The sequence below is a fragment of the Hermetia illucens genome, chromosome 1 (genome assembly GCF_905115235.1).
Source record: "Hermetia illucens chromosome 1, iHerIll2.2.curated.20191125, whole genome shotgun sequence".
NCBI lineage: Eukaryota > Metazoa > Arthropoda > Insecta > Diptera > Stratiomyidae > Hermetia > Hermetia illucens.
Genome location: NC_051849.1, coordinates 50,544,859 through 50,569,266, shown reverse-complemented (window position 1 = coordinate 50,569,266; position 24,408 = coordinate 50,544,859). Strand labels below are relative to the sequence as shown.

General features: G+C 41.1%; 2 protein-coding genes across 11 annotated transcripts in view; one reads left to right on the top strand and one right to left on the bottom strand.

The window, feature by feature from the left end:
• The window catches only part of LOC119646653 (chondroitin sulfate N-acetylgalactosaminyltransferase 1), a 345,789-nt gene that overhangs the window by 199,483 nt on the left and 121,898 nt on the right, over window positions 1-24,408 (top strand). For both annotated transcript variants that reach the window (XM_038047171.1, XM_038047172.1), the window contains one exon: window positions 17,783-17,838. The gene's annotated coding sequence lies outside the window, so the exon portion shown is untranslated. The remainder of the gene's footprint in view (window positions 1-17,782; window positions 17,839-24,408) is intronic.
• LOC119646654 (synaptobrevin) overlaps window positions 4,585-24,408 on the bottom strand; it is a 102,736-nt gene continuing 82,912 nt past the window's right edge. For 8 of the 9 annotated variants that reach the window (XM_038047176.1, XM_038047181.1, XM_038047179.1 and 5 more), the window contains exon 4: window positions 23,607-24,317. In XM_038047176.1, the coding sequence (XP_037903104.1) occupies window positions 24,235-24,317 (83 nt within the window). In that variant the 3' untranslated portion in view covers window positions 23,607-24,234. Of the gene's footprint in view, window positions 5,543-23,606; window positions 24,318-24,408 lie in introns of those variants that run through there. The other variant, XM_038047180.1, reaches the window with a different exon arrangement.

Below are 24,408 nucleotides of genomic sequence, written 5' to 3'. Positions count from 1 at the left end.
AATAATCTCGGGCGAGCGCAATGCTGACCACATTGTCTCCTAGTGTACCGTTACGGTCTTGAATGAAGGGCTCTAACACACTTCAAGGCCCTGATCCAACATGGATTGTTGCGCCAACGATTATTATTATTATTATTATTATTATTGAAAGCGTCGATCAATTTGTACATTTAGGAAGCATAGTTTCTGCCGACGGTGGCACTGAACTAGATGTTGCCCGACGCTCGACCCGCTTTCGCTGTCCTGTCGAAAATCTGTAAATGCAGTTATCTCAATAGCCGCGAGCGATGGCGCGTAGGTGTGGTTGACACGCTATACCCCACCAAAGAGTGAAAGGCAACCATATATATATATTTTCAACACAACTGTGGAAAATGATCCTTTCTTAAGACATGTCGTAAATACCTCGGTAATCAAATTTGGCGCTATATTTACTGTTGTCTAGGAGTATTCAAACCAAGAGCCTTATTTTCTACTATTTTCCTCGAAGTTTCCAGAACCTCTTCCTCGTTTAGCATTGGAATTTAGATGGGATCCACTTGAACAATAGGAAGGCTAGCGGTATTCACATTTTGTTGCAAAAGGTTAGCCACTATCCCGTGTAGCAAACTAGTGCAGGTAATCGATGAAGAGCATTTGCCTTTGATTTTGGAACATCACCGTTTTGTAGGTGCCGCCTGTCTGTCCGTCCATCTATCTGCCACAAGCACTTTTCTCAAGAACTCAAGAACAGTTGCACCAATTGTCATGGAATTTGGTAGAAAGGTTGAAACTGTGAACCCCCGCACAGGCTGTAAATTACATTGTTTCAGGTTGAACTTTAGGGGGGGGGGGGGTCCCATACACGAAAAACAATTTTCCCACCAAATATTGCCGTGTAGGGTACCAATGAAAGGTGATTGGTACTTTTCAAAACATATATTAGTTTTGACATTGGTTTCGAAAGGAAGGAGTGTGGGGTTCGGAAAAGAGTCAGTTACTTGAAGGACCCATTCTCAGAAACCATCCAACCGAAAAATCTGAAAAACATTATGGTGGCTCATGCACATGGTATATAGACCTCAAAATAATCTCCGTTGCGATATCTACTCAAATAAATTTAAAAATAGTTTATAATTATATTTTGAAATCCTCCTAGATCCGTGAAGTAATATGGGTTTGAACATTAGGCATGATACTGGAAAGTTTCCCCTTTCGCATCAAATTACAACTCTCTAAGAGATAAAAAGTCAGTACCACATCGAATTGAATATCGGGTATACCCACCGTATGTAAATTACGAGCTATCTGTAGCTATCGTCTACCAAATATTCTTACAATTATACCTCGACTTATCATACTTCGACTTTTATCATTTTTTACTTATAACACTCGAAAAATTAAGGAGCAAGCTTCGAGTTAACACGTTTTTGCTCCGACTTATCACACAATTTTTAGCACTATGTGCACACATATTTTTAATTCTACACACTTTCATTATCGGAGTTCGTCCGCTTAGATAAAAGTGGTTTGGAGGCAATGTGCATAATATGTTCAAATATTTCTTCTAATTAATGGAGCCGTTTGGGCATATATATTGAATATAGCTCAAGTGGTCGGTGTTTTCGATCATTCGAAGTATTGGCGAAGTGTAAAGGTGTTTTATTGATCGCTTCCTCGTTTTCTTGATAACAAGAAGAAGAACTTGGTGCACGTTAACAAACTTCGATGGTTGTGAACAAAAGGAACCATCTGAACAAATTATTTTGGTTTATTCTGATTGGTTTGCAAGTTTACATGAAAACAGAAGGACATTAGAAAATTATTCTTAGATAAACATTCAGAGCGAGTTAGGTAATTTCACTTTCAGATAACACTGGATAAGGATCCGTTGCATGTAAGCAATCTGTTCAAATAAAGCCTGAAAGGATCGGTCGCTGCAAATATTGAAATCCATCCAACTATATACATAACTATCTGACACATAAATAAAAGAAACCTCGTTGGTTTTAATTCGACCTTGGTAGTAGAACTCAAGGCTAAAGGACGCCTAATACGATATTAGTTTGATTTCGAGTAAGAAACCAACGGCTAAAACTTGGTATAAAACTTTCTTCTTTCGACAAAATTATTTTAACAGAAAAAGGATCAAAACCCACATTTGTCCGTCGTCTTCAGTTGGCGGGACCTCCAACTTGCCGGTGTTTTGGTTGTTCAATAGTTGAAAGTAGTCAACCCATTGTTCCAGTATGCCCATTCTGTCGGAAATTAGATTTCGCTCTTTGTCTCGGCAGGATGAACATGGAGGTGAGTAAGGCTCCATCTTGTTGGTAAAACTTGCGTGCCTGGTACGGTTGCTTCCCGTACTTTTCGAGTTCGCAGACCTGTTGGTTCTCCCAGCCTTCCGTTTTCCGTCTGTGAAGTCGTTTCTCCGCTCGCCGCGTACTTTGAGAATGCAACATACCGTTACGTATATTGGGATAGGGTATCGGCTAGGGGGATACTTATCCCAACCTGGTGTAAGTGTCCCGTTTTAGGCGCGGGAGACTCGCCTTCATCCTTCTCCGTATGTAGCTTTTCGTTAAGAAAGAGCTCCCAGCGGTCACCACGTCGAGGTTAAGATAGGTTAGTAGAGCTGTTGGTGTTGGTTCAGTAGCCGTTCCCCAGGTTTTATGCTCCATTGTGGGTACCAATCCACGTTTCGCCCTGGGACTTGTACTACCCTTTGAGCTGCCAGGATAAAGGATACCGGATACAACTCCTCTAAAAAGAAGAGGCAGATGGAAGTTATCAATTTGAAAACCAAAATGGAAATAATTAAACTTTTGAACAAAGGAGAGAGAGCCGCGCAAATTGCTGTTTCCTTAGGAGTGAATGTATGTGCTATCAGACAGATAAACTAGGATGCGGAAAAAATCGCGAGCATAATAAGGCGGGCATTTCTTCACCAGGAAGTATCATAATAACAAAACACCAACCCTTTGTATTAGGGAAGATGGAAAAATTGCTATATGCCTGGATTCTCGACATCTACCAGAGAAACATACCAATTTCAACTGCAGTCATCTAAAAGCAGACGAAGAGTTTGTTCATCCATCAGAAGTGATTCGACAAGTTCAAATGAATATTTGGTCTAAATAATTTAATATTGACTGGAGAAGCGGCTAATGCTAATTATGAAGAAGCAAAAAAAAAATTCCCGACATGCTAAAAGGTATTATTGATGAAGACGGTTACAGGCCGAGACAAGCTTTTAATGTCGATGAGACAGAACTTTACTGGAAGTTGGAAGTTTTACACGCTGCCAGTTAATTGGAGACATAATAAAAAGGCTTGGGTAACTTTGGCATTATTCACTGAATGGTTTGGAAATGAATTTTGTCTGGGAGTCAAAGAATACTGTAGGAAGGACAACTTATCGCACAAGGTTTTGCTATTAGTCGACAATGCTCCTGGACGTTCTGCAACTCTCAACCAAAATAATGAAAATGTGAAAGTGGTCTTCCTACCGGCGAATACCACTTCTCACCTGCAACCAATGGACCAAGCTGTAATTGCTACCTTTAAAACATACTATCTGCGTCGAACTTTCAGGCAGTTGGTGGAATTATGAATTAAAGAAATCTGGAGAAATTTTGATATTATCAAGGCTGTTGAAAATATCGAAGCTTCTTGGAAAGAGGTAACTAGTGGCACAATGAACAAAACCTGGCGTAAAATCGCGGTTGAGTCTCCTTCTGGCATTGGTATCGACAGCGATTCAGAAATCAACAGAGAAATTCTTGAGATTGCGAAAACTATAAGGCATTGACGAAATCGATGAAGAGAATAAATTTGACGTAATTAATGGTTCTGAAGTGCCACTTTCCAACGAAGCATTTCAGAATATTGTAACAGATGACACAGAATTCGTACAAAAAAAATTTAACAAGGGAGAAAAACAGTTTCTAACCAAAAAGTTTCCAAATTTTTGGAACTCATTGAGAAGGCGTTGGAATAGGCAGACGGTGTCCTTTTCAATAAGTAAAAATGTTGAATGTTATCGGGAATTATACAAATCGAGAAACCTTAAAGCTTAAAGTCAGACAACTTTAACTAAATTTTTCAAACCGTCAACATCTGGGACAGCTTCTCAACTGCACAACTGCAAATCTCAGCAGGGATTCATCGTGATTTGTCATTAAGTGATGAGGAGTGACTCATAAATGTTCATATATATATACATGTGCCCTTTTATAATATTTTCTAATAATTCCTCTTTATTTTGATAGTATAAACTAAAAACGTTTACATTTTTGTATATATTTTGAATTGATTCTTAATAGGTGATATGTGCGAAATGTTAGTTTTTGAGCCTCATAAGCAATAAGCGACAATTAACGAAAAATTCTACTCTTCTTTACCTTATGCATACGAGCATGTATTTCTTACGCTTCGACTTATAGCGCACTTTCATAAAACCAATTAACGTGATAAGTCCTGATATGCCTGTACATAAAAGATCAACAAAACCTTTCACATGGAGCACCGAGCTACCGCTTTCCGACCTTTATGTATTTAATATAAATTATAGGAGGGACTAGGTAGAAATGAAAAAAATAACACTTCCGGCAGACATACGACTTTATTCAACGCTCAAAATAAAAAGAAACTTTACAACCTAATTTAAAAAAAAAACATTGCTCTACTTGGATTTCCACACTGAATATTCCCAACTTTGTAGCCATTTGATTCATAGTCAAGCATTGAGCTACATACACAAATTACAGTAAGAATTTGCGCTTTAAACTAGCATCCACTCTACGAGGGTTAGTTGTTCAATTTTAGGGATAAAACAGTGAAAATTTCCTCTTCTTCCGCTTTGAGCCGAAACTGGATTTGGTACATCAGAATTCAAAAATTTTTATATAAAGGCACTGTTGAAGGTTCTGTTCCTTTGATCACTTTAGGTTCATTGTTTTATCGAAAACGTATGGTTATGTGTGTCAGGGAGAGAAGTGTTTTTCAAAAAATATACATAGTGGGTTTTTCCTTTTCAGCATGCGGCTAGGAATTCCGATCTTAGTTTCAGAGACGCTACAAAAATATATGATAACGATTTAATGTTGGGATACAGGTCATAGTGTACATTAATATATAAATATTATTAATAATTCAGTTTGCAGACTATTACGCTTTTACCAGTAACATTTATATTGTATATTCATATTTATAATTATTTTTATTATATCTGAATTTTTATTGTCGTTTGACATCATATACTAAAGGTCCCTTTTGGTTGCGATGGAGCTGTAACCCTGTTATGTTATTAGAAATAGCATTACACTGAGCTTTAAGCATTTTATTACTACAGCCTTTTGTTTATCTAAACCAAGCGAATAAGTTCGGGTTTTATGTTAATGAAATAGTTACAACTTTCACAAAGTTACTCTTGAGACCCTCGCTTAGATTTGTAATTGGGGAAATTTTGATTAAACTGAAGATACGATGACTTATGGTTTTTGGGTTGTTGGCGTAACTGCTGGCGTTTCGGAGCTCGATGAACCGGTCGGCATTAGCGAAACTGAAAAAGAGAAAATGCACGGATTAGATAGAAGGTTAATTTAAGATTAAATTGAGGATATTAGTTGTTAAAATAACCTTAAAAATATTATAAATAACAAGAGGGATTGCTTATAAAGCCTAAGATGTATCAGTTTCCTATCAAATCGAGTGATAAAAGTTTTGAAGCAGATCATTTAGGACTTTCTTCAGAAAATCCATGTAATGGACACTTATCGGCTATGCATACTGGGTAGTGACGTTCGCCAATTTCAGCTAGAATTCAATGTCACTTTTCTTCTTAACTAAAGGTTGCCTTAGACGCAGATATATACTAAGTATGTAAGTAGGTTTATTATATCCGCGGAGTCGCTGATGGAAAAATTCATTAAATGCAACAATCCCCCCATTACATAGCATTTTCACCATGTTCATCACACCACTTAGACTTTCCTACATCGTATCCTGATTTCACTATATTAACATTTAGCGTCCTATAAATATTTTTTTAAATAATATGTTAACTTCAACATGTTCACCTTCAAATCTCCCAAAACCCCAAAACCAATTCAGCAGTCATATAATCCTACACATTGTAAACAAGAAATGATTGAGTTTTTCCAATAGTTGGCATCGCAATGCTATACACGAACCTATTCAAGGGTGCAATTAAATGCATTTTGCCTATAAGATCAATACCCGGAATGGAAAAATATTTGGGTGTGATTCTGTGGAGCTGTATACAGCAATATTTCCAGCTTGACGGAAACAAATGTAAATCGAATGACTGAATAATGTTAATGGTACTTGCTTTTTGTGCCCTGAGAACAGATTAAGGCAGGATACTCTCTGGGAAATCCGACCACAGGAAGAGAAGCACAAAAATAATATATTGCGACCGATATTATCAAAACAAAGGAGGAGAAAGCCTTCTTTGGGAAACTAAAAGAAGTCCAGGGATGCTAACTGAAAGTATCATTATCATCGTCATGGAACGCCAATGTGCATCTCTGCAACTCGTCATCGGTGGGACATTATTAGAGTGCAGACACAGGTTAATAGGGTTTAACTACCCGGCTAACCGTAGCTTAAGATAGATTACATCGCGACCGCCAGCAGATTTAGGGGTTACCTCTTTAACGCGTGTAATAGGAAGATGCAGTGTGTCTGCCTTCTGTTGCGTGCGTATTACTGCTTCCTTTACAATCTTGGAAAGAAATGCATTTTATAATACACAATCTTCACCCCTTTTCTCCCATTTTTACACCCATTACCTTTGGCAATATACTTCTCCCAAACTTCTTTTTAGCCTCCCCCACATTAATATTAATAATCATTGGCACAACAATCCATATTGGATTAGGGCCTTGAAGTGTGTTAGAGCACTTCATTCAAGACCGTACCGTTACACTACAAGATTACAGTACCCAATAGGAGGTAATGTGGTCAGCATTGCGCTCACCCGAAATTATTACCCTGATTTGACTCAGGTACTCATTCACAGCTTAGTCAACTGGTGTCCAGTGAGATTTAAACCGCGACAGCCTTGTGCTCTAACCACTCAGCTATCCGGATACCCCCCGACATTCATTTACATTAATGATTCCACTTTATTTATCAAAAACCTACCACCTGTCAAATTTCCCTAAAAATTATTAAACTCGTGTATATATTTGTATACACACTGTTAATCGCTACAATGACAATTTTCGAACATTGTTCGCGTCATATATTGTTGAATGTAGGGCGTTAGGTTGCCTTGACAAAGGTGACGGAAAGTGCATTGGGCATGAACTGGGAAGGCCAGGGATAGCTGGACCAATGGCTGTGGACTGATGAACAACTGGAACACCGACGGATTGGTAGAGCGAGTTTGGAGTAGAGTGAATTTGGAGCGTGGTGAGTTTGGAGGGAGTGAGAGATGTAACTGGAGTAATATCGGATGATCTCTCTCCCTCGACGATTATCTACCTTTGCGTGGTGAAGGAGCTCAGTAAGGAAGACCCTCCAGTAAACGAGAGGTGACATCCGAAGCCAAGCGGTAATCAAGCCCCCAAGCCCTGACTACCGTGCCGAGGGCTCTGGAACAACTTGGTGTGCAGAATAACCTCAACACTTCCAACTGGATGCTGCTAGGTAGCAAAACAGGAGAGAGAGCCGATAGGCCGGGAACTTTTCTCACTATCGGCGTTCCCGAACCCGGTGTTAAGAAAGTTCGGCTGTCGTGTCTACTACGGGCTAGGGACCGTCACGTTACAAGTGTCGGCTCCTAAAACCAATAAAAGGGAACGTGCAGCCCTCCGCATCTTCATCTGAAGCGTAGATGAGGTGCAACATTTCCGAAATAAATTTGCAGCATTGTAAAGTGGCGGCTGCACTTATCACTCGTCCCTTTTAACGGGATACTGCTCCTTAAACTACAGTATGGAAAAGATTGGGGTGGTGGTTTCGGCTATGTGCAGCCAATGTGAGGAGAGATCTAGACCTACTCAGATCTTGGACGGACATCTTGGCAAAATTTTCTTCAATGAAGAATCTGCACACTCTCTGCCTCTGGAGAATGTTCTCAGATTCGCTAAAGCATGCGAACGCCGTAGGCAACGAAATTGATAAAACTGACTAAACCCACCCTGACCAATGTGAGAAGCCAGATAAAAGCAACAGGATCATTCTCGAGACCATTCAGCATCAATAATGGCAATGCAAGAGGCACCATCCTCTTCAAGTCCACTCAACAACTGGGATATGCTGATTATGTTGACATTATAGGAAGAATTACCGAGTGGCACGAGATCTTGGGGTACATATTAATGCAGGCAAGACGAACTACATGGTGGCAACATAAACAAAAAATTAAATCGCACTAGTCAAAAGAAAACAATAAAGATAGGAGACTACAATTTTGAGACCACTGATAATTTTTCATATCTAGGGTCGAAAATCACAACCGATAACAGCTATGACAATTGTTGGCAGACAACAGAGGCTTTTTCAGCTTACAAAAACTGTTCCATTCGAAGCGTCTCACCAGAGGGTCAAAGCTGTTACTGCACAAGATTACGATCTTGCCAGTCCTTATGTATTCCTCGGAAACCTGGGTTCTTAGCAAGAAAACTTGCGAACTTTTGGCCGCGTTCGAGAGAAAAATCCGCCGAAGAATTGTTGGCCCTACATGAGAATGGACGAATCTCCCCCTCGATCGCGGCACTCAGGTCTGGAAATTTACGGCCCCACGCGCGTACTAAAATATTTATGTCATTTCTTTCTCATAATATTTTGAACTTGAAACGCACTACCTTCAGAAACACTAAAGATGGAGGATCATTATTGCCAAAGATCTATTGTTGAGGAGAGGGAATGGTCTTCGAATTTCGGAATTGTATTGAAATTAGTACAGAAACTATCTAAATGGTAGTATGAGGAGGAACAACCAAAGTGGTAGCAGCAGCTTTAATATTTCACTGAATCCATAAGAACAGTCATTAAAGAAGTAAGCCCAAACACAAATGGAAAACGCTCATAAAACTCTGTGAAAATCCTCGAGTACCAAATAAATTGTGACTCATAAACAAATAATTTCGACTCTTTCATTAACGTTCATAAAACGTCATGTGCACATAATAGCGAAACACTTTTGCCTTTCTTCATTAAATATCCTGAAACCTGAAAGATCCTCGGTATCTGTGGCCAATTCAGCACACGTGCTCACCAAAATTGGAAGTGGCCAAGTAAAATTAACTACGACACCCGAAACATTCCCATTACAACGCAGGATTATGAGCGTCAATTTGGGCTGCAATTTCAAGTGGCTACCCGACAAGGTGGCAACAAAAGTGAACGCTTATTTCGAAGCAGCTTCTTGTCTCCATCTCATTCTACCCCCACTTAAGTAGGCATAGAACGACATGGCAGACAGACGATTATTTTGTAACAAAGTGGTATCATTTTCGACAAAATTAAAACACTAAATCTTTGCTCCAAGGAGAGGTATGTAAGCGAATACGTTCCTCAGCGTCTACGAGTGTGTGAATGTACATATTTTAGATGTCATTTTGAGGAGGCACCCCTGGGAAATGCCCTTTACCAGCTGATGTTCCTATTTGGTTAGGAGATTTTGCTTCTAATGGGGTTTCGTGCCAGCGGAAAATAGCGTACGCATTATCTTGCCGAGGTGCCTACTCCGTGAAATGTTATGTTCCCGGAAACTTCAACCGTTGTATCTGTCATCTAAGGTACTTTAAAATTAGTACATCCATACATTATTTTGAAAGGATTGGGTTACACTTTTGACTGCAGTGGATTCAAGAATTTCTTCTTTTCCTTTTATTGCCAATTATGCGAAGTTGTTTTAAAAAAGGAGAAAAGAGCATGTTTAGATTTAAAAATGTCCCTCACAGAATTCTTTTGGTTATAAGAAAATACGCTGCTTGCATTCCAATCTTTGAAAATGGAAATGCAAATATAATTTCCAGTAACACTCGAGACTTTTCTTTTTGGTCTACTCAGTTGCGAAAATCTAAAAAGCTGAATGGGAAAACTTTTGTAAATCAAAAATCAGGTCATGTGAGAAAAATTCCAATAAAACCACTCAAGCGATTCCTCAGCAACGATATTCCCCAAAAACTCCTTTTGAAAGAATGAAGCAAGTAGGAGTTCACATGCACATATACGTTAATGGACTTTTCTTTGATGTTCAAAGCCGAAACGTTCATTCCTCGAACGTATATGAATCAACCCTTAGAACATAAAACACTTGGCAAAGAGAACACTTCACCCTCCTCCTATTTATGCCATCCATTCTGCACTATGTCGGCTAATTAATATTCCCTTTTAGTATTACAAGTGCAATTGAAAAGGCAGACCTATAAATATTAGCCTCAAAGTACTCAGGAAGGAAGCAACAGTGGTAGTGAAAAACGCTTTTATTGCATGATAGCAGGGTGCATAGCATTGCATGGCATCACGCAATTCCCAACTATGAATTAGACGATGGGAGCAAGTGGAGAACATGAGGACCTTTCACAAAAACGAGCTTTTCTCACGGTGGATTAGAATAGGAATTGTGGAAAGGAAGTACCTGGTGGGTAGTGTATTAATAGATGAATTCATAACAGGATTTGCATACGACTTGGCACTTGATATTTGAAATCTGCCATTTTCACTTTACCATATCGAAAAGGGGAATCTTTCGATTTAAGTAGGCCTTTGGAGCAGAAGATATTTCTTGACTTATCCATTCCGAATTATGGAGTAGGGAAAACTGCAAGAACCGGGTGCAATGTGCCGGTTTCTGGACGCGAACATCGTGCTTCTAAAAAATACATAAAATGCACGATGAAAGAAGAGGTGGTGATGGAACTGATAGCATCTAGCCAGGAGCAGCCGTCTAGGGTGGTACAGTCGGTGCCAGCGGTAGCATCGCTATGCTGAAACCAACCGCAACCGCAGAGATTAGTGATTTGCAGGTTGGAAATGACTGCCGTTGAACTGAGTATAGCGAGTCCGAAACCGTCGACGTGTCGAAGGCCCATTCAAAAGCAAGGATTGACAAGAACATCGGTCTCCAGAAACGGTTACGAAGGCTCATTGGAGTTCTGCTGAACAGCCAGTACCACAACGCCATACATATTCTAAGCAAAATTACAAAAAAAAAAGGAGGACGGCACTGCCGACAAGTGGAATGAAAAGGAACTCGTTAAATACCGTAAATTCTAGAAGAATATAATAGCAAATGCCTGGGAGACGAACAGAAGGTAAATCCCATCGCCTTCAAAAGCAATTAATCTCAAGTCGTGGTCGAACAAGAACACAAGAGGAGCAGAGGGTGTAAAGGTTCGGGCGCGAAGCAACCTCTGCAAACAAGTAAGTAGAAACAACCGAGCAACGAAATCCTTCAGCAACATGGCCAGGAGTCACATACGTGTGCCGCTGGCGAATGGCAAACTAGCGTCGAAGGTACGGACCAGTAGTGAGGGCAGGCTTTCTGGGATGGTTGTCGACCATTTCCTGGAAGACAAAGACGAACACGCGGGATTTATCCCTTGCTTCGATTCCCCTCAGGTGGGCCGTGGATTCCACGTTATAACATGCGTGGGTCAATTCCCCTCCCCTGCAAGGACTTCCTCGGCTCATCCGTCGCTTGATCAGCGACGCCTGGGAGGCCTGGGAGAGCTACGACGAGATCTCTAGGATATCGGTCGCTCGCATCTAGTTGCCGAAGATGTACATCGACAGGGACAAGCTGATGAAATCCCTGTGCCTTCAAAACTCCAGGATTCACATGGATGACTGTGTAGTTATCACAAAGGAGGAACCCCAGGCGAACAGCTAAAATTTTCTGCGCCGTATAAACGGAAAAGGCACTGGAAAAAACAGATTACAAAGTGCAGTTCGGAGTCGTGAAGGTGTTCCTCTCCGCGAAACCGGATGACAATTTGGATCCAGTCGACGCAGCAAACAAGCTGTTGGAGGAGATGAAGACTGAATCTCCGACAGGGACTGACGAACCCCGTACGCACCCAGATCATGCGTAAGGTAAAGCAGTAGGACTCGAAGTGCACCTCTACTAACCTGCCGGTCTTGATTCTAAAGGAAGACACTGACGTCGTGCTAACACAGGAGCCCTGGATCGGAGGGGACGAATCATCCAGTGGTTCCAAAGCAAATATTATTTTAATTTATTCCACAGCACAAGAGAAGCTGATGGAAGCAGATCTAGAGTATATATCTTCGCAAGGAAGGGTCTGCACGCTTTTCTGTGTCTGGGCCTGAGTTCTACTGACCTAGTCATGGTAAAAATGGAGCGAAGAACATGTATTTTCTGGCTTATATGATCCATGACCGATCAGCTCCGCTAGAAGAACCGCACCATTTGACGTCCACCAGAGCAGCAAAGAAGGCCAAACTTTTGATAGGCTGCGACGCCAATGCAAGGTATACGCTTTGGAGCAGCTGGCAAATCAATGAAAGAGGCGAGTCATTCATTTTATTATTTGTACAACCCTATCGATGTGTAATAATGCACCAATGCACCAACCTTTTATTTTCTCTTTTATTTGATATCACCCTACTAACCAACAATGACAGAGGATTGGAAAGTATTTGACCAGAGATCCTTCTCAAATAATAATTGGATACTTTTCAGTCTAGATGTCCCTGCAAAGGTCGCCAACCCTTGGTCAAGTTATCAAGAACAAATTCTCTGGTGCACAAATTGGTAAAATTGGCACGACAGACGAAGCGGAGTCAAACTTGGCTGCTTTGAAAAAGGCATCCGAAACTGCCTGTAAAGCCTCGTGCTCTGCTAAATACAACAAGAAGACATTGCCACCGCGGTACAATGAATATCTGTCCAGTTTCCCTTAAGGTCTTGAATTAAGTGCTCTAACACACTTCAAGGCCCTGATCCAATATGGATTGTGGCGCCAATGATTATTATTATTATTATGCAAGGACCGCCTGAAGGAAAATCCGCCATCAAGATTGCCAAGAGGCGGTTCTGGTTGGACTATTGTCAGAACATTCAAAGCATCAGGGAATCTGCGAGGCTTAGTAAGATTCTATTCAAGAAAATAGGAGCCCACCCTTTCTCAAAAAGTTGCAAGGCTCCTGGAAGAAATCTTCTAGTGAAACCTTGGAGCTAGTGGTTAAGACGCCCTTCCCCACCATCAAGAACTGGGAGTCAGAGCCTCGCTTGCGGGTATGTGACCTCAGTCGTGCGTCACTATCAAATCGATAATCACCAAGGATACTTACAGTTAAATCGGCTGGGCTATAAACAGCTTCCCCGCATATAAATATATGAATAAAAATCGCGACATGCAAAAGAAGATTGCGGTCCGGATTGGTCATCATTTCTTAAAAAGGTGACAGTGATATGACATACGCTGATATTTTCAGGAAGATCAATTCTGATCCGGAACTGATGGGCCCTAGAGAACCAGATGGATGTAAGGCAAATCAGACATTCCCAAAAAGTAGATTTGAGGCTGGAGCTAAAGAAGTCTCCAAGCAACACAACTGAAAATTCCCTTGACAAGGTGGAGAAGTCCTTAGGGGAGGAGGCGTAAATAGGGGCTAAAAAGGAGGAGATTGTGATGTAATGCAAAGATGAAGAAGAAGTCACGACCAAGAAGGATATCTGCGAGTTCCAAGAAAACCCGGTCGGATCACTCCGAGACCAGAGCAATAAAGAAGGCGTATGAAGACACGCAAACGGCAACCATCAACTTACTGACTTAAACAGCGTTCAAACTACAAGTGGTTGGTAAAGTAAAAATAGATAGGGTCGTTTGCCGACTCAGAGCGCCCCTCAAGCATTGTTTTAGATGCCTTGAATAGGTAATATATTCAGAGAGTGGAGGGCTGCCCCTGAATGTATGCTTTGCAAGGTGAAAAAGGGCGTCGGCTGTCGACTCGTCGCGGGCAGCAGTAGATGCCTAGTATTTAGGAGAGCCTTCATTGAAGAGGAAATCAATCTCAAACATTTCCAGGAAGCACAGAATCTACACTCACAGACCATCTATGAGAAGGAAGTCGAAGTGGCCATAATCAACAGGCTTCCCAATTATAACAGTGGGGCCAGGGCCACAAATGTACCTGGCAAGGCGCGCAGAAATCAAGTCATCGAAGAAGTGGTGGAATTTCTAGAAGTTAGTTTCGGCAGCGCAAAAATAGCTGCTATTTACGTATACAATTGCAACGCTCCACCAAGATTACAAAATACGACGTTTACTAGTTTCGAATGTAGGAGGCAAATTCAATGCCTGGACTGTGCATTGAGGTAGTCGAACTACGAACACCAGGAACCGCGTTTTGTTCGAGGGTCTCGCGGAACTAGACTTGGTGCTTGCAAACACTGAAAAGGTATCCACTTTTCGAGGGACAGGCTCGGGCTCAATAGCCGGAGACTCTGTGATAATATTTGATTTGGATGCTGTTCCCAAAAAGCCCCTTCAATTTGCTATTTATCAACGTACTTGGCTGGTTAACAACGTATTTGAGACATGGATGGTGGGAGTTTCCCCGGTCAATAAAAGACGAAAAATTGGATTTTGATACCGACGCCCGATAAGCATCCGGTACATACATCATCATACCGCCCGATTTGCCTTATATACAGATAGGAAAAATTCTACAAAGGATCACCAACAGCAGACTTCTCCTCACATATTGGATATCAAAATTGCGTTCAATTCAGCCAACTGGGAATGGATAAAAAGCTAGTTACTTGACTAAGTTAGAAAATATACCGTCACGGCAGGAGTACCAGAGCTCAGCTCTAGATCCTGTCCTGTGGAACGTGATGCGTAATAAGGTCTTCGTTCTTCCCGTCGCAAACAATAATCGATTTCGCGGTTGTTGTCGCAAAACCTTGTGGCTGGACTGATTCGCTCCACATTATTGTACGCAGCACCGGTCTGGAGGAAAACACTAGCGTGTGAAAGCAATCGGAGGAGGGCAAACACGACTTAGCAGGCTATGCAGCGCCTTCAGGACAATCTCAGGCGAGGCAGCGTGTCTTATTGCAAAAATGATCTCAGTGGACTTTCTCGCAAGTGAGGCACGCTGCCCGTGGGAGAAAAAAAATGAATCTGCCTGAAAAGGATACAGAATAGCGAAGAGTAGCAAGACGGGAGCCGCTGAAAAAGTGGTTTGATTCCCACTATTGAGGATATATGCAGCGACTACACGGCGAATCAATTCAGGTTGGACGATCCAGAGAATGTCAGTCAGTAGAACAGTCTACCAATTTGCTTAGAGGAAAGGAGTTTGAAGGGCTCTCTGAAAATTAGAATAAACCCTCAGAACAGCGTCGGAAAAGTGCTGAAGTGAGAAATGATTGAGAAGAAACTTGGTAAAGCAAAGCGTACAAAGAGGGCAAGAAAAGCGGAAGCCTTGGTCGTTTAAAGCTTTGCAGCCGTTCCATAGGGAAGTAATAAGGAGAAAGTGGGGTTGTTTTCAGTGGGTTAGAATCCCACCACCGAACAAATAGACATACAAATGATTTTAATAAAGTTTTGTTTCACACACAGCCTTAAAAATGGTGTAATGAAAAAGAGGAGTGTACTTCTTTTTATACCACAGTAGTTGCTCGTTGGATCAAGAAGTTGAACTTGGGTGGAACATTCACAGATGATAAATTTTACGAAAGTCGCTTATGGACGTCCCAAGCAAATAACAATGCAAAATAAACGAAGACCTGATCGAAATGTACCGCCGGAATCATATTAGGCATTTAGCCATAGGAACTTTATTTGGAAGCATCCAAAGAATTATTACCAACCAACTTCGAACAAAAAGCTGTACGATAGGTACCTAGAATGTTAACAATGAATAAAAGAAAATGCAACTTGAGGTGTGCCAGGCAGACCAGAACCCGATTTTCATCTACATAAGATCGGGTCCACTACGCCATCCATCCATCACTTTAATTCTAACACCAAGCAGGGAAGACTATGGCATTCATTCTCCGGATGCACAGGGAATTATCATGATTGATTGGCTAGAAATGGGGGCCATCATTACCAGTTCCTGCTAAGCAAAACAGATAACAAAATTGCTCGCTAACTTCAAAGAGAAAAGATGAGGCAAACTGCAAGCTCGAATACTCATTTATCATGAAAACGCTCCTACACCCAAAGCAGAATAGCGACTCACACTTCCAATTGCCTAAGGATCCTTTTTACTTTTTATTTTATCCCCCGCAACTTCCGCCGGTCTCCTTCTATCAAGGAGTAGATTCAAGGCCTTCTGACTTTTCGCACAATGATTGGGGTCAAGTACGAATTATCCCCTCACCACAATGTGCATGATTCACGTCAAATATTGGCCTTCTAGACAATATTCCTTTACGAGGGTTGAAAATATTAAATTATCGAATCACAAAAAACCGAATCATGGAATACGCAAACAATTTTTAATCCATTTACAGAGGTGTCCATCAAATATCTAAAAATATGAAATGAATTTCAACGTGTTAAAATGGATAACAATTTTGTGCCACTCTTTCCAATATTCTAGAGCCATACACCTGTCGTATCTACCGTCAAAAATGTACAGTACCAGCGACAGACAGTGAATTTCCAAGAACATTCGCCGACTCAACAAGATTTCCGGACAATGAAATGACCCCTTCAAGGAAATTAAGTGGATTTTTGTGAAATGTATCATATTTTAGCTAACAGAAGCGCTTGAAGGCAACAAATTGTAGACAGATTACTCATCTAGGACCTTCTCGTGACGTCCAGATTACATGGCACATCAAATAAAGTGCTTCCATTACAGATGACTACTCCGTTGCCGTGACTGTCCGATTAAACACCTTCAACCCTTCCATGGTATACACCTTTTCTCTGCAAGTTACCCTACAATTTCTTATAATGGCAATCAAGCTGTCGCGGCACTTCCTTTAAGCTATGTGGAAGCTTGTCGGGAACTACAAAGTCGTGTTGAAAAGCAGTACAACAACACACAACTAAGGAAATGATGCAGTTATTTTTGAATACCAATTTAGATTCAAGTATCGCGATAAACGCTGAAGTAGTAGGCGACGCTTCCAGCCAATATTCTCTAGCCCCTAGTCGAAAGCCAGCCCCGTATTTGGTGGAATAGGGGCTTATTGCTTCAGAAGGCTAACAGTTCAGCAAGATGGGGAATAGGCTGCGGGAGGAAGTAGCAATAAACGTTAAAACGGGGGTTGCAAATGGAAAAGGTATGAGTGAAAAATGAAAAGTGTAAAAGTTAAGAGGTGTAATAATAGTTGTCACGAAACATGTTGCCAGCATTGCAAGTTCAAACAACAAAATTTTATGATGTCAATAAATGGCTTAAGGGCTGGTATTACAATTATAGACATAGCTACAGTTGCCTAGGGTAATGCCAGCGTAATTGAATTTGATACTGGGTGAAGGTGATTTATCATAATGGGCGCTAGGGAGTGGAAAGGGGTCGAACATTTATAACTAAAAGAAATTCGATGCTGTAAAGGTGAAAGTGTACAAAGGCCATGTCGTGATTGTATGGGGATACAAATTTGCCTTGAATGAGAATGTCAGAAATTGTGTTCCAAACGAGGTTATTATTTAGTTTTTCATGTTACATTTTTCTTGGTGAAGCTAGATTGGGTGTAAATAAGTCATTAGTGTGTACAATAGGATAACAATCACGTGTGTTTATTTCTTTATCAAAACAAGATTGATTGACCAATGAAGCCCTTTCGAATAACACTTAACTTATTTCATGTATTTTCTTTCTTTTTTAGGAAACCAGTCATGGAAATAGACCTCGACAATATTCCAATAGCCGCACGTTTATAAGGTACTTTTCGGTTTAATCTTTAATGTTTAATTATGAAGTTAAAGCTAAGATTTGGAACAAAGACAAAAGGGTCGAAAAGCGAAAATAGAACCGATTCTTAACATCAGACCAATCTTCTATTGAAATTTGCCACAAAGTCTGAAATCGTGTTGGGCTAAGAGTTTAACTTTTAGAATGGTTGCCACTTAGAATGGCACTTCCCACCTTGCATATGACACTCAAGGAGAGCTTTGTGTCCGTGACAAATGTAATGCCCCCAGCTTCGCAACATCCCCATTGTTTCGTGTGACGGGTTAAATTTCATGATGCATTTCCTTGTACGGAGTATATTTCCTCTTTTCCTACTTAACTTCCTTCAACACCCAATTTCCTATTTCTTCCCGCCAATGAAGAACTGCGCTATGAAATTTCTTCACGCATTAACGCAACCTGGATGAAGTGGCGCTCCACAACTGGTCTTCTTCGTGATCGACGTATCAACGAAAGTCTCAAATCTAAAATTTACCGCAATGGTTCTGGTGTTGGCCGACTATAAAAGACAACGAATAGCGTCTTGCAGTAATGAAGATGAAGATCTGATCTGATCACATCTGAAATGAGAGTATCTGCGATCGATATGGGGTTGCGCCGGTCGTGGAAAAACTGCGAGAGTTACGTTTTCTATGGTATGGTCACGAAATTCGGGCTGCACATCGAAGTTGATGGTAAACGACCAAAAGGCCGGCCGAAACAACAGTGGCTTGATACGCTGGATGGGAATTTAAAAGCCCCAAGATTGCATCCGAACCAGGCATTTGATAAAATAACCCATTTGTGAACGAGACAAAGGCTGAAGAAAAAGAAGAACAATTTGTTTTCCTATTTGACCTTGATTGATTTTGATTTATTTACAAAAGCCTTTTACCTTTGAACTTCCCCCAAAACCCTATGATTAATTTAAATATTTTCAATTTAAATATAGCTATTTTGTCATATTTCAAAAACGATCCTTAACTTTTTTTTGTTGCTGTTTTCACTAGATCAGCATATGCTGGATATTATTAAACACATTTCTAATGTCTGTTTCTGGTCAAGGCGAAATTGAATGCATGCAAATGCAAATGATGCTGGGGATTCTGCGAGGATTGTTTTTGTGATGTGGCGATGCGAGCAACTTGCGTGTTGAACGCGCGCAATTACGACTTGGACAAACAATTTTTTTTTTTGTAATACCGAATAATGAGTTTTTTATTTCTCATATATCGGTATTTTGAAATAAAAGACTCACTATTTGGCATTAAAAAAATGTCTTGTTTTTGCATTAATCAAATAGTTTATTTTACTGAATTGGCGACCCCGAAAAGATCGAATCTCAAACTAAAGAAAATACTGAAAAATGAGAAGCTGAAGTCAACTGCAACCACAAGTGGACTCGGTGTTTACCTTGGTGTGCGGAAAGTGAAATTAAACCGGTCGAATTGCGTCAGAAAGTTAAAAGGAGTTAAGGAGGAGTGTATTTATGTTGGTTTGTCGCTAAATATCTTTAAGATTATTTCAATCAATGAAGAGAATACTTTACGCTGTCCTATAAAATCATTATCCGGAAGAATCATATTTGGCGTTAAATAACTCCGCCCGAAACTTCAACAAGGTCAAGGTAGCCACTTGGACTTCTACAATCTTTAGAACCTCTTCAACCAAGTACTTTCGCACTTCTACAACATCTCGACCACCCTCAGCTCCACACAACCTTGGGCTTCTGCTACATCTGACGACGAGCCTTTTACTCCAGCCGGTTTTGTATCTTATTTCAAGCACAATTTAAAATATATTGTTAACTTATTTAAACACAAAAAAACAACATAAATAACGTAATAAGCAAATGGCGCAAGAGACGGCGCCGGACTGTTTTCCCTAGTTCTTTACAGCCATTGCTCCGTTTGCGTGTGGTTAGTCTTTGTGGGTTTTTCGATTAACATTTTCATTGATAGAGCGGAGGCAAGTCCTTCAGTAACTGTAATTGTGTAACTGGTAGTTCGGATGCAACCGTTTTGGCATAGGAGCCCGGCAGCGTGGTTCCGCCACATGCGCTGGTCGGGCTAAGTGAGAGACCATTGAGCTCGTATTCGAAGTACTTGATAATTGCTAACAAAAGAGCTCCTAAAGAACCTGTCAGTAAGTTAGAAAGCCAAACTTAACCATTTACTTACAGAGTTAATGCTAGGTGACTGTGCGACTGCGTGAAATGAAGCAGTTGGGTGGTGGCAAAGTCGACATCGAGCTACTAAAGCCTTTGCAACTGCAGATGCAGTGCGGATTTTGAATATCTGGACATGTTAGCTGCGGTCGAAATCCATGAGGTCCACGGGCAGCCCGTGGTTGGCTCAGTTAACAAGCACCACTTCTAAATTAACAGAAGCAGTTGATGCTTTGCGTTCAAGAAGCAGAGCTATCATATTTTAGATCCGCCTCTCAAAGACGACGATAGGGTAGTAGCCAAGTACCGGTGCATGCTGGTACCATCGTAGGTTTGCCCAAAAGACGGCAGACTTTGCACTTTCTCATAAAAAAACTAGACTTGCCAAGAGCTCTGGCGACGGCTACCCGAAATGCAGCGCCACGTTGCATCACAATTTACGTTATCTTCTATCGTTTTTGAAGACTTTGCCGACCCACGTATTCAGGCATATCATAAAAAAACACCGTAACATCACTACCCAGCGTTTTCTCTCTGAGCACGTCCAGCAACACTGGCCCTCGTATATTTTCTAGGGTGCGTCCTTTACCACCGCAGAAGTGCGGAGTTTCGCAGAAAGAGTTAGAAGAACTTCTTAAGAAAGGCAGACCTTCGGACAGTTGTTAGTCTCCGCACCTACACATTGTCCCTAAACCCAATGAACAATGGAGATTTTGTGGCCCTCACAAACATCTAAATGTCTAGACGATTCCAAACCGATACCGCGATTCCACTCATCCACCATTTTGTGCACTCAGATTTAATCAGACATATCGCCAAACGCTTGTAACTCTCGAAGACATTTCGAAAACGACAATATGCTCACCTTTCGGACTCTTCGAGCTCACTGGGACGACTTTTGGCCTGTGTCTATGCTGCGAAACCTCCATTTCTGTTCTTCTCCTGAGTGCGAGTATTTCGAGCATTTGAAGTGTATTTTTCAACGTCCCCTTGAGGTCGGTTTAGCATTCAACGGTGAGAAATGTCAATTCTTACAACCGCAGCTGAGATTTCTCGGCCACCTAATTACCCATGAAGGCACCCAACTATACTCAGTCAAAGTACAAGTGATTTCGAGGTCCCCACTTCAAAAATAAGTTAAGGATCTGCGAAGGTTCTCGGACATGTTAAACTTCTACCGTAGTTTCTTCCCCAAGGCCGACCATCATCAATCTATCCTTAACGCCAATTGTCATCACCCAGCAGGGAATGCAGTTTGAGTCCTCACTTTTCCCAGGGTTATTCGAATTTCTCGGTTTCAAACGCCACAGGACAGCCGCATACCACTAAGAGTATAATAGGATGCTTGAAAGGTAGCAAAGAACGGTGATAGCTGACTCTTGTTGTCTGCGTAGCTAGTGTAAGAGAAGAACCTAAGACTCCCAGCAAACTTGCACTCGACGTTAGGTCGGGACTCAACACTACTAGTACTTAGCGTCTGCTCAAGGACGCAATACGCAAGTTGAAGTCACCACCACCCGCCAACCAACGTGCCCAGAGATCTCGACTCCTGCACGCATGTCCTAATTAGGAAGGACATCTTAAGGAGGACACTGCAACCACCTTACCAGGTCCCTTCCAAGTTCTCGAGCGAGGCTCACACCATCTAAGGCTCAACATCGGAGCCATCATCAAGATGATCTCCCTGGCCCGGTTAAAGCCTTTCTTCCCAGAAAAAAAGTGCAATTAGGAAGAGAGGTCGCGACGCGGAGCAAGCAACTTCCGTTTCGAATGCACGCAATTTCAATCGAGTTGCCCATGATTTTGAAAATCAATTTTGGACAAATAGTTTTTTTGGAGTCAAGAGAGGAAAAAATGTCAACGAAAAGAGCTGCGGACGTTTTATGACCTGCGCAACATTCGAGATAAGAGTAGCGAAACGTTAACGTTATGGCAGGTTCTGTGCTCGAACAATATACCACCAATGACGAGGTGTGATTGTTACGGTCGCCGAGACCATGTTTCCCCATAGCATGTCCAAGCAAGGTGTTGTCAGAGCCCACTTTGGCATTTAGATTATCCACACGATCACAATGTCACCTTAAAAACCATCCTTCTCCACTATATCGAAACTTTCCGTACTTGCATAACACTTTAGCGATGATCCTTAGCCTGGGCCGGATTCTTGCAGCCAGAGACAGACTTCCAGATCAAGAGAGCGCAGCGTGCTCGTGATAGCCGTCAAAAACAGATCAACACCGGATTTGCGTCTGCTACCACTTGGCTTTCCAGAGAGCAAAATATCATTGCCTTAAGAGGGTGACGAATACTCTCCAGAATCCCACCATCTTACTTCGCCTAGGCCCAGAAAGTCCAACTTATATTGTCCGAATTCCCGCTCTAGTTGGAAAAAGCGAGCATTTAGAGAACCCTCGCTACCGTCGTTGAGGAGTTTGTGCACACTCCAGAAGCCAACCATAGTCGGTTTTCCATAGCTAAACATCGCCTCTTACGACAAGCAGGGAAGACTTTGAGTATAATTTTAAGCTCCAACTCACAGGCCACAAGGTGCCCCAATGTTCATCGATATTCTCAGACGGGTTGCTCCGGGTGTCGCCCATCCGGTCAACAAAATAGCTTTCTCAATGTCAAGCCTGAGGGGTCGCAGCTACCCAACCCTATGAAAAGTGGTGAACACAAGCCAGCGAAGGCAAGCGGTGATCTCTTACGAGGCCCATCTCACCATCTTTCAATTCCTAAATCTATTGTTTATTGCAAAAGTGGTCAATTTGAATATTCTTACGTCAGTTTAAACCCAATTGACCTTCTAGCAAACTCTGTGCTCGAACAATGTGTCAATAATGATGAGGCGGTGGAAGCTTTAGAAATCCACAAACCTTCCCACCATTATCGTTGCGGTTTTGTTTTTTTATCATATGTACGAGTAGGATGCTGTCAGAGCCGACCCTTGGTATTCAGATTACCCCTCACGACCACAAGGTCAACTTTAGAAAGTCTCCAGTAGATGACGCATTTGAAAAGCTCAGGAACCAAAATGGAAATCACCCAGGGTGAAACACCGATCTCCACATATGGTTCTACCTTCGAAGCTTCCACATCTCAAATTGAAAATCTTTCACTTCTCTCCTGGGAACGTTTTTAACATCCATGCAAGACTCGCTGGATTCCCAGCAGTAATGCCAAATGAAAGCTATTTTTTCAAAGGGTGGCAAGCCAATGCTGAACATAAGCGGCGACTTTACTTGTTAAACTACCCTAGTTCTTACGGCTTTCATAGAAAGTCACGGCTAAACCTTTCTTCTACAGCTGATCTCGCTCACAATTTAAGTTAACTAAGTTAAAGAATCTGCTATTATTCAGGCACTTGCAATTTTCCCTTTTTCATGTTCAAGTGATTTAAGAACTGTTTTTCGATAATATATTTCTGCACAAATAGATATTAATTAAGAACCACATGTGAATAAGAAATTTGCTTACTTCAAATGTTCCTTACATAAAGTTTCCTAGAATATTGACATTCACAGCGGACATGAGTAGGTTTACAGTTGAAACCCAATCCAATTCCCAGGCATGGTAAAATAAATAACGGTCATATTCATGAAAAAATGTATTTTCCGTACTATTTTTCATCTAAAAATACCTTAAAGATATTGATCTACATCTAGTAGCTACGAATTTCATTCAGAGAGAAAATATTATAAGATGCCTGGAAAAACCAGGACCAATATTTATCATAAAGTAAAAGTATCTATTTCCGTCAAAAGACCGATGTCTTTATCATACATTATTTTCGAAAAAATCGAATAAATCAAATGTGGGGATGAGCGCTGAACGTCGCGTTGCAATATTAAATAACTAATAGAAGTACGGGAAGTTTGGTTGCAAAGAACCTTCCATTTAGGTTTGTCCTATCTCCTCAGAGTCCCATCCGCTGACGACACCAGCAGTCATTCTTCATTTTAACATTATGCCCACATTTCTGTCCTGCCCTCTCCGTTGACTTGGGAGCGTCGGCAAAGCAGAATCATCTATTTATCGTGTTATTATGAATGATAAATTGGAATATACATTATTTACTTTTTTCTGGGTTTTTGTTTTTCGGCTCTACGGTTACATCTTTTCTGTTCTTCTCTGAAATTTTAATATTCTGACTTTTTCTCGTTGTACCATACGTTGTCGTCATATTTGTTTGTAACGGAAAGCTTTCCCTTTTAAAGAGATTACGGGACAGTTTGGTAAAATACATATGCGTGAGGGTAGAAATGCGAAAAGTCGGCAGGATGTAATCCATCATAAATCTGGGCTATATTAAAAAAAATGAAAAAGGAAACATTAAAAGCTGCAGGCTAAACGGATGGTGTCTGATAGAGGATAGTGTAGGGTTTCGAGTATAT